The sequence below is a fragment of the Silurus meridionalis genome, chromosome 3 (genome assembly GCF_014805685.1).
Source record: "Silurus meridionalis isolate SWU-2019-XX chromosome 3, ASM1480568v1, whole genome shotgun sequence".
In the NCBI taxonomy this organism is placed as follows: Eukaryota; Metazoa; Chordata; class Actinopteri; order Siluriformes; family Siluridae; genus Silurus; species Silurus meridionalis.
This window is the reverse complement of record NC_060886.1, coordinates 6659019-6674702: the sequence shown is the minus strand read 5'-3', so window position 1 is coordinate 6674702 and position 15684 is coordinate 6659019. Positions and strand designations below refer to the sequence as shown.

At 40.1% G+C, this 15684-nt stretch overlaps 1 protein-coding gene across 3 annotated transcripts in view; it reads left to right on the top strand.

The window, feature by feature from the left end:
- The window catches only part of cerkl (ceramide kinase-like), a 98659-nt gene that overhangs the window by 61000 nt on the left and 21975 nt on the right, over positions 1-15684 (top strand). For all 3 annotated transcript variants that reach the window (XM_046841864.1, XM_046841856.1, XM_046841848.1), the window contains exon 4: positions 4754-4817. In XM_046841864.1, the coding sequence (XP_046697820.1) occupies positions 4754-4817 (64 nt within the window). The remainder of the gene's footprint in view (positions 1-4753; positions 4818-15684) is intronic.

The following is a 15684-nucleotide window of genomic DNA, read 5'->3' as shown; positions in this document are numbered from 1 at the left end:
ATAGAAAGTGTGGAAGTGGAAGTAATGTTCTCAGTGGTGGGCCAACAGGGTCAGGAAGGCCTTCTTTGCTGGCCTAATCTCTATCAGAATCATTGACTTACGTTTTAATATATTTTTGTGTGTATATATATATATATATATATATATATATATATATATATATATATATATATATATATATATATATACATATATACAGTACAGACCAAAAGTTTGGACACACCTTCTCATTCAAAGAGTTTTCTTTATTTTCATGACTATGAAAATTGTAGAGTCACACTGAAGGCATCAAAACTATAAATTAACACATGTGGAATTATATACATAACAAAAAAGTGTGAAACAACTGAAAATATGTCATATTGTAGGTTCTTCAAAGTAGCCACCTTTTGCTTAGATTACTGCTTTGCACACTCTTGGCATTCTCTTGATGCCTACTTTGAAGAACCTACAATATGACATATTTTCAGTTCACTTTTTTGTTATGTATATAATTTCATAGTCATGAAAATAAAGAAAACTCTTTGAATGAGCAGGTGTGTCCAAACTTATGGTCTGTACTGTATATATAATATATATAAACTTTTGGTCTGTACTGTATATATATATATATATATATATATATATATATATATATATATATATATATATATATATATATATATATATATATATATATATATATAGATAGATAATGTGGTGATTAAAAGTGAACATGTTCTTTATAAGTAAGTTTGTCCCTGATGAGTGAGCCGGTGGCGACTGTGGCAAGAAAAAACTCCCCAAGATGGCATAAGAAAAAAACCTTGAGAGGAACCAGACTCAAGAGAGAATCCATCCCCATCTGGGTTGCACTGAATGTCCATTTGTAGCAGATATACGATGTTGCAGGGTACAGTGATGATGATCAGAAGCGAACTGTATTCCTGTGTCAGTGTAGGAGACTGTTGACATTAACTACAGTCCAATCTATCCTCAAAGCGCCCGTTCTTACTACGGAATTTCATGGAACCACCAAAGCTGCAAAGAGTGGCCTCTAGTCGAAGAGGACACTATCCAGAGGCAGGCCTGGATGAAGTGGGAAGATCCACGGAGGGAAGAGGGGCAGGAACAGTGGTCACTGGAGCCTCTTGAGCATGTTTAACTCGACCGAGAGAGAGAGAGAGAGAGAGAGAGAGAGAGAGAGGAAGAGAAGGATATGGATTATTAAGTGTCCTTATTGTTGTATGAAAGTTAAAATTGCTGTATTGCTGTAAAACCAGCAGAAATGAAAAGCACAAGCTTTTGTTCTTATTAGATTTTAATGTATGGTGCTTGAAGCTGTTGCTTTATGCAATCATATTGAGATGTGGACCCTAGACAGCATCCAAACACGTTTTCACATCCTTGATTGGATGGTCAGAGAAAGCACTAGTCACAGCTCGCCACCTGCATCTCTAGCAAACTGCACAAGCTCAAATATATTCACATGGATTTAATAGCAGTTTTTCATTCCACAACGGCCGACAGAGGGGAAGAAATGTATTTGGTCAGAGATCCACTTTAAAGGACATTTACATGACGAACTTTTCAAGAGAAGATAAACATCTTAAGGAAAGTTCAGCCAAAACCGTTCAAAACATTCGTTAGGCATTTTCAGGAACCCCCTTATACTTTTGCATTTTCTTTCCTGTAGAATTTGCATAAAAACACATAATTTGGCTTCATTTAAAACCCCCAGGAAAACAGTAAAGCAGCGAAAGGTGACTTTTTGAATTGTGTTAATTAATTGTCTTGCTTTAGTAATGGCTTTTATTCTCACCGTCTGTGATGCAGTGCTCTGTGATATACTGCGTTTCTCTGAGGATTGATTCAGGTTGGACACCACTGAATGTTATATATAATAAATAGAAAAATATTATATTGCACATGTTGTATATTGCACCTGAATGTATTCCCATATATTGCACAAGTATGATTATCGTTATAAGATCATGTGTTAATGAGACCATGGGGAATAAAACTGTTCTTGTGTCTTGTTTTGTTTAAAAAGGTGGTGAGTTGGAATGTAAGATGTCCATGGTGATTCTGGATGCTTGTTTCCTCACTCTGGTGGTGTACAGGTCATGTAGAGTGGGCAGACAAGCACAATGATCTTCTCAGCAGTCCAAAATCTTCTAGCAAGTCTTTTGTCTGCTCTGTTTGCATTAGGTGGCACATGATGCACTTCATGTGGCAAGGACAACTCACTTTAGTCCTTAACTCTGTGTTCTGTTTTGTAGCGCCATGTTGTGTAATGTCGCTCTATGTTCTAACATGTAGCACCAGGGTTCTGGGGAAACATTTGTCTCATTTCACTGTGTACTGCATCAGTGATTTATGGTTGAAATGACAATAAAAGCTGCTTGGCTTGAAAATGTCCTATGTAGTTTCTAATGTCTGGTTTGGTCGATGAACCAAGAGACATATTGCTTTGTCTTTTCATACATATTGCTTTGAAAAACAGAGGATTATCCAGTTAATCATTTCTGACTACATTTTTTTTTTGTCTTGAGCAGAAGTACTTTCAGGAAGCAGTAAAGAATCGTCAAGTGTTTATTTTATGTTTTGGGAAGACTATTGACTGAATCTACTTTTTATATTTAGAGCATGAACTTCAACACACTTCAGCTGAAGTGCTGATGGTTTATTTGCATTTCAAACTATTTTCAGTACTTCATTTGTTTATAAAGCTGATTTGCCAGCCAGCCAGGTTCATTATTGTAATGCCTTTAAAAGGGTGATTATATTTATATTTAAAATACTGAACAGAGTAATAATTTGCAAAAAAATATCAAGTAACATTTTAAAAATGGCAAGTGAGATTTGAAAGCTTATAGAGGGCAAATGTATAAAATCTTGTGATTAATTTTTTGATAAATTCTTCAGCATTGATTTACAAAAATATCATATATAATTTTAAGACATTTTTACAATATATATATATATATATATATATATATATATATATATATATATATATATATATATATATATATATATATTATTATTATTTTTATTATTATTATTATTATATTATTGTGTCATTAATGTGTCATTAAAGCCCTATGTAGCTATCCTTCAAATTTAAATTAGATATACCTTTGGTCTCAAATAAAAGGCCAAATCTGTAAATCCTGGCTTTATATTTACATCCATAATTCTAATATATTTTATTATAATGGAATAAAATCATAACTGTCCTTAGTGCAGCCATAACATACACTATATAACCAACAGGTTTCTAATAGATTTTAAGGCATGGCTGTGTGGAATTGTGATCATTTATTCACAAGAGTATTAGTAAGGTTGGGTTCTGATGAGGTGATGGTGTTCAGATGGTGTCCTGGTGGCTCAGTGTTGTTGAGGAAGCGATATTTTAACACTAGAATATACACAAACATTGCAGCTAATTCTGTGCTTCTAAAGTTGATGATCAGGGGGAAGGTGTGGTGTGAAAATGTATTAGGCTTTTCATGTACAGTAAACCAAATATATAAAGAAGCGTTTACCACCCAGTACACTGGTTTATTGAAAGCAATGTAGGAACATTTGTGTTTGTGGCCCAAAAGATGTATATACAGTATATGGATGGAGTCATACAATATGTGGGATGGTCACATCAGTGTCATTGTATATACGTTTGTTTGTGTGTGTGTATATACACACTGCTGGAGCCAGTGAGATTAACACATGGCAGGATAACTCTACACATTCTCGCCCATCCATCTGTGAGTGGCAGATATGTGGGGTTGTGAGCTTCATGACACTTGGGCACAGCTGCCATTCACTCCATGGCAGAGATGCCCCAGAAAAATGCTAAAAAGCACTAAGTGGGGCACAAGAGCAGAGAGCAGGGAGCACGAGGTACCATCTGCAGTGGTGCTTACCCATTTTCCCAGCATTCATTGAGGTTTTCCTGGGTATCACTACCATACGTAGAGTACCTTTGTTATCAGTATAGTTATGGATTTTTATATATAAGCAATTAAAAATCCTTATAGAACACATTTGATGCTGAAAGTATATACAATCCTGAACATGAAGGCAGACATATTTCTGAAAATGTTGAAGATTTTGGTGACTTTTGACCCCGATATGTTTGTTGATTTGAGAATTTCAGAAACGGCTGTTCGCTTGATATTTTCAAACAGCCAAAAAAATCAATTTTTCTGTATCAATGAAATGTCTTTCTGACAAATGTTCTAGATGACAGAAAGGCTTCCATAAATCACCAATCTTTGTAGCCATGCTGATCAGAAAAGTATCTCAGCATGCACAATCTTGACCCAGAATGGGCTACAACAGCAGAAGACCACATCTGGTTCCGCTCCAATCATCCAGACGACTCGTCTGAGGCTCTTGTATCATCCCGCGAAAACACTATCCCTTCTCTATCCTCCTGGACTACTGCCGTGATCCATTGACCTGATTTGTGTTCCAGCGATGTTTATGCAGAAATATGTTTGCAGGGGTAGCGTCTAGGCTGACCTCGTTTTCACACGGCCCGAACACAAGAAGGCTGTTCGTTTTGTACCGCGTCTCTTTCTCTTGATTAAAAATGCAAACAGCATGCGGATATAAATTCCGCTTTACAGCCAGGACCATATGCTCGGCTCGAGATGTGTGCCAAAGCTTGGATGAGGCTACTAAAGGCCATTTTTACTACTCTGCCATATTTATTCCATTATTTACTTATTTATTTGCTCGTTAACTCTTCCTTTTCCCTTTACAGTCACTGAGAGTAAAGGCCACGCTCTGTCCATCCTGAAGGAGTGCAGGCTGGATGAGTACGATGGGTAAGTTTTCTACTTCTTTTGTCTTGTCTTGTCTTCTATTCAGTGATCTTTTCTCTGGCTCTATTCCCATTTTTTAAATCTCTTTTTAATCTCTATTCTCTTTTTTCTTTTTCTCTCTCCTGCCCCTATGGAGGTGACATTTAGCATTTAGCCCTTATAAGTAGAGTGGGGTTAAAAAAGAAACAAAGAGAGAGGGTCATCCAGAGCAGCAATGCCCTGATCAAAGCTTTGGAGAGCTGTATCTCTTTTTCTTCCTTCTCTCTCTCTCTCTCTCTCTCTCTCTCTCTCTCTCTCTCTCTGTCCATTAGGGTTGGCCACTGAGGGGCTGCTCAGGCAGGTGGATCTTTAATTACCTGCACAAGAAGAAGTGATGAAGCACAGTGTGTCTCAATAACTCTCTCTCTCTCTCTCTCTCTCACACACACACACACACACACACACACACACACACACACACACACACACACACACACACACACATGCACACAAACACACACACGCCACTCTTAGTTCTTTTAAACCAGTGTATTGGCATGCACTTTCCCCAACAGGACTTATAAAGGGCCTGTCTCTCTGTCTATTTCCCAAACTACGATCATCCATTAGAGTCCCATCGCCTGGCCTCAGGGTTGCGTGGAGTGGGGGGGGTGTTAAGTCTGGCGCCACGCTTTTTGATTAAAATCGCAGCATGCGGTACGACTGTGAAACAAAAGGGACAAGGACAAGCTGGGTGTACTTTAATGGATGTACAGAAATAACTTAACTAGATGAGTATTGGTCACTTCATGAGGCAGTCAGAGATTATTGGGGTATATGCATTTCTATGGCTCTCTTTGCACTTCAGTAACACAAATATATGTTAAGGGCATTAGGGTTTTGGACTGATAAATCCATTGGTGTGTGTGGAATAGTAGTAATCCCACCCTAATGATTAAACACACTGGTTTACATCAGAAAATACACCACCATTCTGTACTAAACAACATTTTTTATTACATGCTGCAATTCTTCAGCATTGTTCATCAAACACTTAATCAAGTCAATCTTAAGAATAAACCACTATTCTCCAACTTATAGCATACAACCTAAAGCCAATAAACCATCTATTACAACCATATTTCATTTTCCAATGCTTGACTTACTTAACACTAGCATTCACAATTGTTTATTATTAAACTGCACCAAGCTTTTAAACATCAACACTAATATCCTCATTTAATATCCTTAAACCCCAGCATTCTCCATCATACCAACACTAACATCCTCCATCAAACCCCAGCATTCTTCATCATACCAACACTAACATTCTCTATCAAACCCCTGCATTCTCCATCATACCAACACTAACATCCTCCATCAAACCCCTGCATTCTCCATCATACCAACACCAACATCCTCCATTAAACCCTTGCATTCTCCATCATACCAACAATAACATTTCCAATTAAACCCTTGCATTCTCCATCATACCAACATTAACATGCTTCATCAAACCCCAGCATTCTCCATCATACCAACACTAACATCCTCCATCAAACCCCTGCATTCTCCATCATACCAACATTACATTCTCCATCAAACCCTTGCATTCTCCATCATACCAACACTAACATCCTTCATCAAACCCCTGCATTCTCCATCATACCAACACTAACATTCTCCATCAAACCCCTACATTCTCCATCATACCAACACTAACATTCTTCATCAAACCCCAGCATTCTCCATCATACCAACACTAACATTCTCCCTCAAACCCTTGCATTCTCCATCATACCAACACTAACATCCTTTATCAAAACCAGCGTTCTCCATCATACCAACACTAACATCCTCCATCAAACCCCTGCATTCTCAATCTTACCAACACTAAAATTCTCCATCAAACCCCAGCATTCTCCATCATACCAACACTAACATCCTCCATCAAACCCCAGCATTCTCCATCATACCAACACTAACATCCTTCATCAAACCCCAGCATTCTCCATCATACCAACACTAACATCCTCCATCAAAACCCAGCATGCTTAATCTTACCAAAACTAACATCCTCCATCAAACCCCTGCATTCTCCATCATACCAACATTAACATCCTTCATTAAACCCCTGCATTCTCCATCATACCAACACTAACATCCTCCATCAAACCCTTGCATTCTCCATCATACCGACACTAACATTCTTCATCAATACCATTCTTCATCACGACAACACTAACATCCTCCAACAAACTCTTAAATTTTCCATTATACCAACGCTTACATACTCTATAACATCAACACTAACATCCTTTATCAGATACCAGCTTATCAGATACCACTTATGTTCTCTATTAAACCTCAGCATTCTCCATCATTCTAACACTAACATTCTCCGTAACACCAACACTAACATCCTTAATCAAACCCCAGCACTTATGTTCTCCATCAAACCTCAGCATTCTCCATCATACTAACACTAACATTCTCTGTAACACCAACACTAACATCCTCCATCAAACACCATCACTTATATTCTCCATCAAACCTCAGCATTCTTCATCATACTAACACTTACATGCTCCATAACACCGAAACTTCTTTTATCAAACACCAGCATCACACCAAAAAATCTTTTATCAAACACCAGCACTTATGTTCTCCATCAAACCTGAGCATTCTACATCATAATAACACTCTCCATAATACTAACATTTATATTTTTATCAAACCCTAGCATTCTCCATCATAATAACACTCTCCATAACACCAACACTAATATGGTTTATCAAACCCTTGAAAAGGGAAGGAAGCGCTCGCAGGGATGCAGGGAGTGTGGCACCAAGACACAACATCTCGTTCCTTCAGGGAACCAGGGTTACATACTACAGACTACAGACATCCCCTTTGGGAACTCGTGCTGCATCAACAACACTTTGGGAATGAGAGTACAACACCGCCACACTGACAAATCCCTGCCTAGCGTGGATGGGCACAGCTATGTTGAAGGACTGAGGGGCCAGGAGTGGCGCTAAGGTCAAGGCTGTAAGACCTTAGTTAGAGGGCTGGACCAACCCAAAAAATTGCAAATATCTTGGAGAGAAACCCAAGAGGAAAAGGCCATAGAGGCTGCCACACTCCAGGTCGAGTAAGCACTGAACCCCGAAAGGAGCGGGGAGACCAAAGGACTCATAAGAGGATGAGATAGCATCCACAGTCCACCTGTTAAGAGCCTCAACCTCAGCCTCTGGGTACCACAGAGGAAACGTGTCACTAACTTTTTTTTTTACCTAGCAACTGCTCGGCAAGCGGAGCGTGACATGCCACAATAGCAGACATGTAAACCTGTAGGGTGGAAGGATACAACCCTTTGGCAAACTGTTCCTGAAAGAATTCAGCACTGGGCCAAGTGGGCAGTTAACTGGATCTAAGTGATGGTTCTCACACCATATAGTAAACAGGTGCCATTTTGCGGTATACGACCTCCTCATAAAGGGAGCTCTGGACTAGAGAATCGTCTCTACAACCAGTCCAGAGACTAAAAGCTGCGCCCCCTCAGGGGCCATAGCCACAGCCTCCACAACTCCGGGCAGGGTGAAATAGAGTGCCCCTTGCCTGGTAAGCAGTTTCAAAGACTGATGGGTCTGATGGCAGCAGCATCCAATGTGGTACCGTTCGGCCTCCTGCACATGAGACCCCTGCAGTGGTGGCTCAGGACCAGAGGGTTTCTCATCACATGGTAAGCCTTACGGGTCTTAGGCATATAGAGGAATCCTGTCACAGGGCCTCATAATGGAAGCTCCTTGTTGTCGCATAACGTTAACAGGAGATGCCTCCCTCACGGGATGGAGGGCAGTCATAAGTGGCTGCTCCACCCAAGATCTTTGGAAAAGGCCCCATCTCTTGTGGCACATCAACTGCCTGGAGATGCTGGTTGTGCTTCTATCATTTAAGCATTTTCTCTTAGACCTAAAGGGTCACCACATGCTGATCTGTATGGATAACACAACCGTGGTCTCTTACATAACCACTTTAGTCTTAACCCCAACTCCTTATGTGGGCGCGAATGACACCTCAATGCCGAATCGCCATGTGCTCTGATTTAGCTAATATCGACCAATTGTCGATAAAATTTAGTATTTAAAACCCTGGAGTCTCAGAGAAGCCAGAGCAACATTGTGAAAGTGTGGAAGTTTTGTGAAAGTGCAGGGTGAGAGTGCAAGGCCAAACAGAAGAACTCGATATTGGAAAGCTTCGCCCCTGAAAGCAAACCTCAGGGGCTTTCTGTGTAGAGGAAGGATGGGTATATGTAAGTACGCGTACCTCAGAGCTATCGTGACGAACCAGTCCTAGTAGAGGGTCACATTAGGGCTAAAGAGGTGGGGCGAATGAGGATTATTCCATTACAGATCAGGAAAGTAGGACAGGCCTGGCACAGAGGCAGTGACCTAGGTCACAGGGAGTGCTCATCTAGTTTATTTTAAGGACGTAGTTTCTGTTTTCCAGCTGGCCAAGCAATGTTTAGCTTAGAAACCGCTCGAGTCACCACCTCCAAAAGTTCCTCATACTGGACTGGCTGCAGAGGCAAGTCCACAGGTTCATCCAGTAGGGTGCCCTCTCGTCCCCCTATTTAGAGGAAGAGAGGTGGAGCACTGCACTCTCTCCGCATGGGGAAGAAACCACCAAAGAGCGGGTTTCCGAGTCTCCTTCCGAGGAAGGAGAAATGGACGTGCCTGTCTCCATTACCTCTGCCAGATCCATTTGCAAACCCCAAGAATGAATCTGAGGCGAAGCGGGGCCAGAATTGCGAGGAACGCTGGTGAGAGTGCCCTTCTCGAAGAGCGCTCTCCGGGAGCGGAGCGTACGCATACGTTCACAATGCGGGACACAGCCTGAAAAATTGCTTGTCCATTTAAAAAAAAATGTTTACACCTCCTTACCTCTACTTACCTTCTGAAGGAAAACACGGAAACACACAGAGCGCTTCCAGAACAACAGAAGTTAGCGCTGTCTCCACTGCATGTGCTTTTATAGCTTGGTGGTCATGACGTTACCGGCGGGGTCCAGGCTGTTGTACAGATTACACACATGGTTTAGAGCATGTTCATGCAGAGGCATTCCCCGAGTGGTGTTGATGCAGCTCCAGTTCCCGAAGGGGAAACTAACATTTTCTATCAAACCCCAACACTAACATCATTCATCAAACACCAGCTCTAAAAAATGTTTTTATGTCTAACCAAGATATTAATATTAAATATCAAGCACCAGCAAGCAATTACACCTAACAGCATTCTTTAACAACACCATAAAACACCAGCAGCTCCAGCATGCCAATTTGATGATTTGGCTTTGCACAGAGTGATTTACTGTTAGGGTGATGAGCCAAATGAATCAGCTTTCAGTTGAGACTTCAGTCATACACAGGTACCAGTAATGTTTGGTTTGTTGGCACATTTGCTGCTGTTTGCTGAAACGGGTTTATTCATGCGTGTTGATGGGTTTATCAGAGTGTGATGGTGAATGAGAGTGTGTTCTGGGCTTAAGGTAGCTCTCCTACAGCTCTGGCCTGGCACCCACCTGAGCTAAGAGACAGATGGATCAGGTGAGGGAGGGGGACAACTCATGATTCCCTACTTTCTAAGCCATTATACCCTGCTCTTCCCCTACTTTCTCCTTGCTGAATATTACCTTAACCATCTCATACAGACATTGCTTAGCATATATTGTGCATGTATTTTTGTAACGTTTCATGTTTCATTATTCATGTTGCTTTCTCAATGACACATGTAAAATATAATTCTGACATTTAAATATGCTCTAACAAACTCCAGCAAACAAAATCAGACACCAATAAAGATAAACCCCACTAGAGAGACACCAACAAATATATTTAAACACCAATACCATGACACCAGCTCAGGAACCAATCACCATAGAGATACACCAACAATTGTAAACATCAACAAACATGATCAGACACCAACAAACACGAATAGTGACCCACAAACTGACAGACACCAAACACACTCTGACACCAACAAACATGACCAAATGCCAACAGACATGATCAGACACCAAAGGAGACACCAATAAACAGGATTAGACACGAACAGAGAGACCGACAAACATGATCAGACAACAACAGACAGGACCAGACACCAACAGAGTCAAGTCGAGTCAAGTTTATTTCTATAGTGCTTTTTACAACAGACATTGTCTCAAAGCAGCTTTACAGAAATCACCAGTCAAGGTGAATGGTGTGCCTTTATTCCTGGTGAGCAGCCGTGGCGACTGTGGCAAGGAAAAACTCCCTTAGATGTCATGAGGAAGAAACCTTGAGAGGAACCAGACTCAAAAGGGGAACCCATCCTCATTTGGGTGACATCAAGAGTGTTATTCTAGTCTTTAAACAATACAGAACACTGGAGAGTGAGAACTAACATGAGCACTGGAGTGTAAGATTATAAGTAATGTTCTTTCTACAGTCTTATACAGTCATTAACACAAACACCAACAAACATGGTCAGACACCAACAAACATGGTCAGACACTACCAGAGACACCAACAAAAACCACAGATATTATCAAACTCACTACAAAAAACATTATCAGACCCCAGTAAACACATTTAGGAACCACCAAACCCACTCAGACATCAACAGACACACCAACAAACATGATCAGACACCAACAAACATGATCAGGCACCAAAGGAGACAACAGCAAACAGGATTAGACACCAACAGAGACCCCAACAAACATGATCAGACAACAACAGGCAGGACCAGACACCAACAGAGACACTAATAAACATGATCAGACACCAACACAGACACCAACAAACATGATCAGACACCAACAAACATGATCAGACACCAACAAACATGATCAGACACCAACAGCCTGCCTTTACTAAGAACACATTTTTTATCCAGCTGATCAGATGCTAGGTTTGTAGAGTTGTTTTACTGATCTTTGCTTTATTTTCAATTACTGATGAAGTAAGATATATTTTAAATTAGCGTTTATTAAAAAAAAAAAAAACAATCAGCATGCTACTGATGTTTTTGTTTCCAGAGACTCAAGTTGCTTACAGATTTGCACTGACTTTCTTAGAACATGCCACTGGATTTGGCAGGCAGTACTTCATTTTGAGCCTCGTATAATTCAGTCGGAGAAAGTGCTGGACGCTTTCACTGTACGCCACGGCGTGCGAACGAATCTCAGGCGCAGGAAACGTCACAGCGGGTTTGCAGTTATGCGAGGTGTCTTATTAAAAAAGAAAAAAATGGACTTGCTATCGACACATCGCCAAAGCTGAGGGACGAAACGAAAAAAGAAAAAAAAGAGAGATTTCATTGTCTTTCTGAAGAGTTTTTCTCAAAGAGGAAATGTTCTATTGGGCTCAGCAGACAGGCACGCACTGTGCAGCCCCCCACCTCACACACACACACCCCAGCACACACACACATGCACACACCCACACACACATTATCTCGACTTGCTTAATTAACCTCAGAAGAATTAAGTTTGAAAAGGTAATATCGCACATTTTTCATTAATAGATCATAACTCATTAATTACTGCAGTAATCTAACTGTGCAGTAATGGGCCTGCGCTATTTTGGATGCACTTCTCACAAGGTCGCGAGTGCAAGACACGTGTGACACGGCGCCATCTCTCTGCACGTACACGTGCTCACATGTGTGTGTTTGCATGCCACAATAGGCAGGTTAAAAAGGTGTCACTGCTGACACAGTGGCAGTCATTGTGCTCACACATTAATGGTAATTATCATCTTCCTAAACCGAAAAAAGCTGCATTTGTACCCGGTGTTTATTAGCGACTTCCTCTGACTGAGATCTCTCTATGCAGGGTGAGCTGAAAAAAATACAAATGCAAAATAGGAGCTCAGGCTCACAGAGAGTTTGAAAGTCATACTTGGATTACAGAAATGATCTGTAGATTATCTCGACTTTGGAATCTAAAGAGTATTATTTTATTTATTTTTAAAAATCCGATAAAAAAAAAAAATATAGAGCTGGAGCTTCCACTTCAAATCATATAAAGCATATCTTCATGGAGCTGGCTTTTTGCACAGGGGTATTGATATGCTAGAACAGGTTTGGACCTGCTAGTTCAAGTGGAGGGAAAATTTCATGCTACTATATCCAAAAACACCCTATACAGTTGTGTGTCTCTAGTTTGGGGAAGAACCACATATGACTGGAAATGTCAGTTGTGTCAATGTTTTGTCCATGTAGTGTAGATAGATAGAGAGAATGTAAACACATAGCTGTACACTATTTGTGATTTTCATTCAAATAAATCTATACTAAATGTCTAACTCATTCAAATATTTTTTTTAGTTGTTGAACTAGCTATCTAAGCTAGCGAAATGTTTGCAAAATGCTCCCCTTTCTAGCCCTGTCTCTTTTCCTTATTTCGATTAAGAGCTCATAGCTAATAATCAACATAAATCAATGTGATTAGATTCATTATAACAGAGTGTAGAGAAGGTCATAGCTCAGTGGTTAAGGCTTTGACTTTTAGATCTAAAGGTGGTGAGTTCAAATCCCAGCCACACCAAGCTGCTGCTCCTGGGCCCCTGAGCAAGGCCCTTAACCCTAGAGCTGCTCAGCCACATAAATTATATAAATGTAAGTGCTAAATGGATTATTCATGTTAAAGAAACTAAAGTTGATCAATGTGTTTTTGTTACTAAAATACCTCACCAGGTTCTCATGTGAGCCGGTATGCACTAGTTGAGGATCCTTACAATGGCTTCGGTCTCAGTCAGTGGTGCAAAGTATTAAACAGAAGAGGATTACCAGCGTAAGATAAGGCACATGAGCTGACACTCTTTTCAGCAGGTGGTAAGTGTTTCAGGACGTAGTGCCCCTTCCCCCTATTAAACACACACTTTTAGTTCCTTCAAAAGGTTCCCTGGTCAATGTTTATTCTCATGTTTGCACTGGGTCATCCATTTTCTAAAGTGGAAGATTTCTCAAAGTGTTATCATTGAAAACCGAAGCCCTGCGCAAGCGTGCTTTCATTTGCATGCACGATGATGTACATTTATTGCTCTGAAATGGAAAGTCTAACCCTTTTTATTGAAGAGTTTTATGTATTGGCAGCATCCCATCAAAGCACAGATCTGGACTGGGCAGAATATTGAAGAATAAAGTGTTAGTTCTAGATATAGTTGATCATTTAAGCTATATTTTGGATGTTTTATAAACTGCATGTCTAAAATCATTACCAAATCATCTAAGGCAATGTCCACACTAATACATTTTCATTTGAAAACGTATATTTTTCTCTCGGTTTTGGCCTTCCATTCACACTGAGACAGTGTTTTCAGTCAAAAACAAGCAAAAAAAAACATAAGACCTAAGGCCTGCTGTTTATTTACGTTTTGGCTCTTAGAAACATCGCAGCAATGACCACAAATGTATCATCCTTTTTGAAAGCCTCTGTTTTCACAGTCCACACTGCAACGCAAGAACAGTGGGGGGTGTTTTCAATAAGCTACCTTTTCATTTACTGAAAACGCCCGAAGGCCAAAAAGTAGAGAAAAATACGCCAACGTATTTGTGTGGACATGGTCATTGCCATGACGTTTCAAAGAGGCGGAAAGGAAACACAATGGCAGGATGTTTCAGTGTGGATGAGCAACTATTGGGAAACGATTGAAAATGAAAGTGTGGACGCAGAGCTTTTTGGACAAAAATGCCGTTTTCAAAGGTATCCGGATTAGTGTAGACATAGCCTTAGAAAGATTTGTGCCTTGGTTTTTGAAACTGTGATATATTTAAGAATGATGTAAAGCTAGAAATTGCCATGGTAGCCACATCAAAGCAAAACTACTGTCTTCCTCAGCATAATTTGCACTAATGTAAAAGCATTAATTATCTTGTTATAATGTTCATTTTAATGCGTAAGGGCAGCAAGTGAACAGCCAGTTTTTCGTTAATACGTGGGAATCAGATGAAATGGGCAAGCTAAAGGATCTGAATGACTTTTTGACAATTGCCAAATTGTAATGGCTAGATGACAGGTTCTCTAGCCAGAATGCCATATCTTGTGGGGTGTTCCCAATATGCAGTGATTAGTACCTTTCAAAAGTGGTCCAAGGAAGGACATCCAGTGAACTAACGTCAGGCTCATGGGTGCCCAAGGCTCATTGATCAGCATATGGGGTGAAGACTTGGCATTCGAAATCTCCAGACCTCAGGCTGATGGAGCATCTGTCGCATGTGCTGGACAAACAAGTCCCATCCAGGGTGGCTCAACCTCAAAACTTAGATAACTGCTGCTGACAACATAATGGCGTATACCAAAGGACAGCTTTAGAAGTTTTGTGTCTCAGTGGGTCAGAAGTGTTTCGGTGCAACAAGTTGGACCTAAAATTGGTGGGATACTTGTACATGTCACTTGGTCTTAAATAAGAACTCAAACAAGTACAGTGCTGGAATTTATGAGCCCTGAATTGAAAAACATTATTACCGGTAATCTTACAAGCTTTTAAAATATACTATAGCTCTTTAATTCTTTAATCTGATTTGTCAGAAATTGCTGAAAATTTTCCAGTGATTAGACTTTTTCAACTGTTTCTCCAAATGTATTTAACATTTATAAAATGTATATCTAGTGTCTACACTTACTTACACTTAACATTCAGTTTAAAGGTTTGTGACATGGGGAAGTAGGACTGCATTCAAGATTAAAACTGTCAAGTCCAAGACAACTCAAAGAGTAGGGTAAGCTGAGGAAGTCAAGTCCTAATTAGGTTGTGTCAAGACCTGTAAGGAAAAAGGATCAAAACCTTTTTGAGACCAAGTTTTTTTTACCTCAGCTTCATTATATGGACAAAAGTATTGAG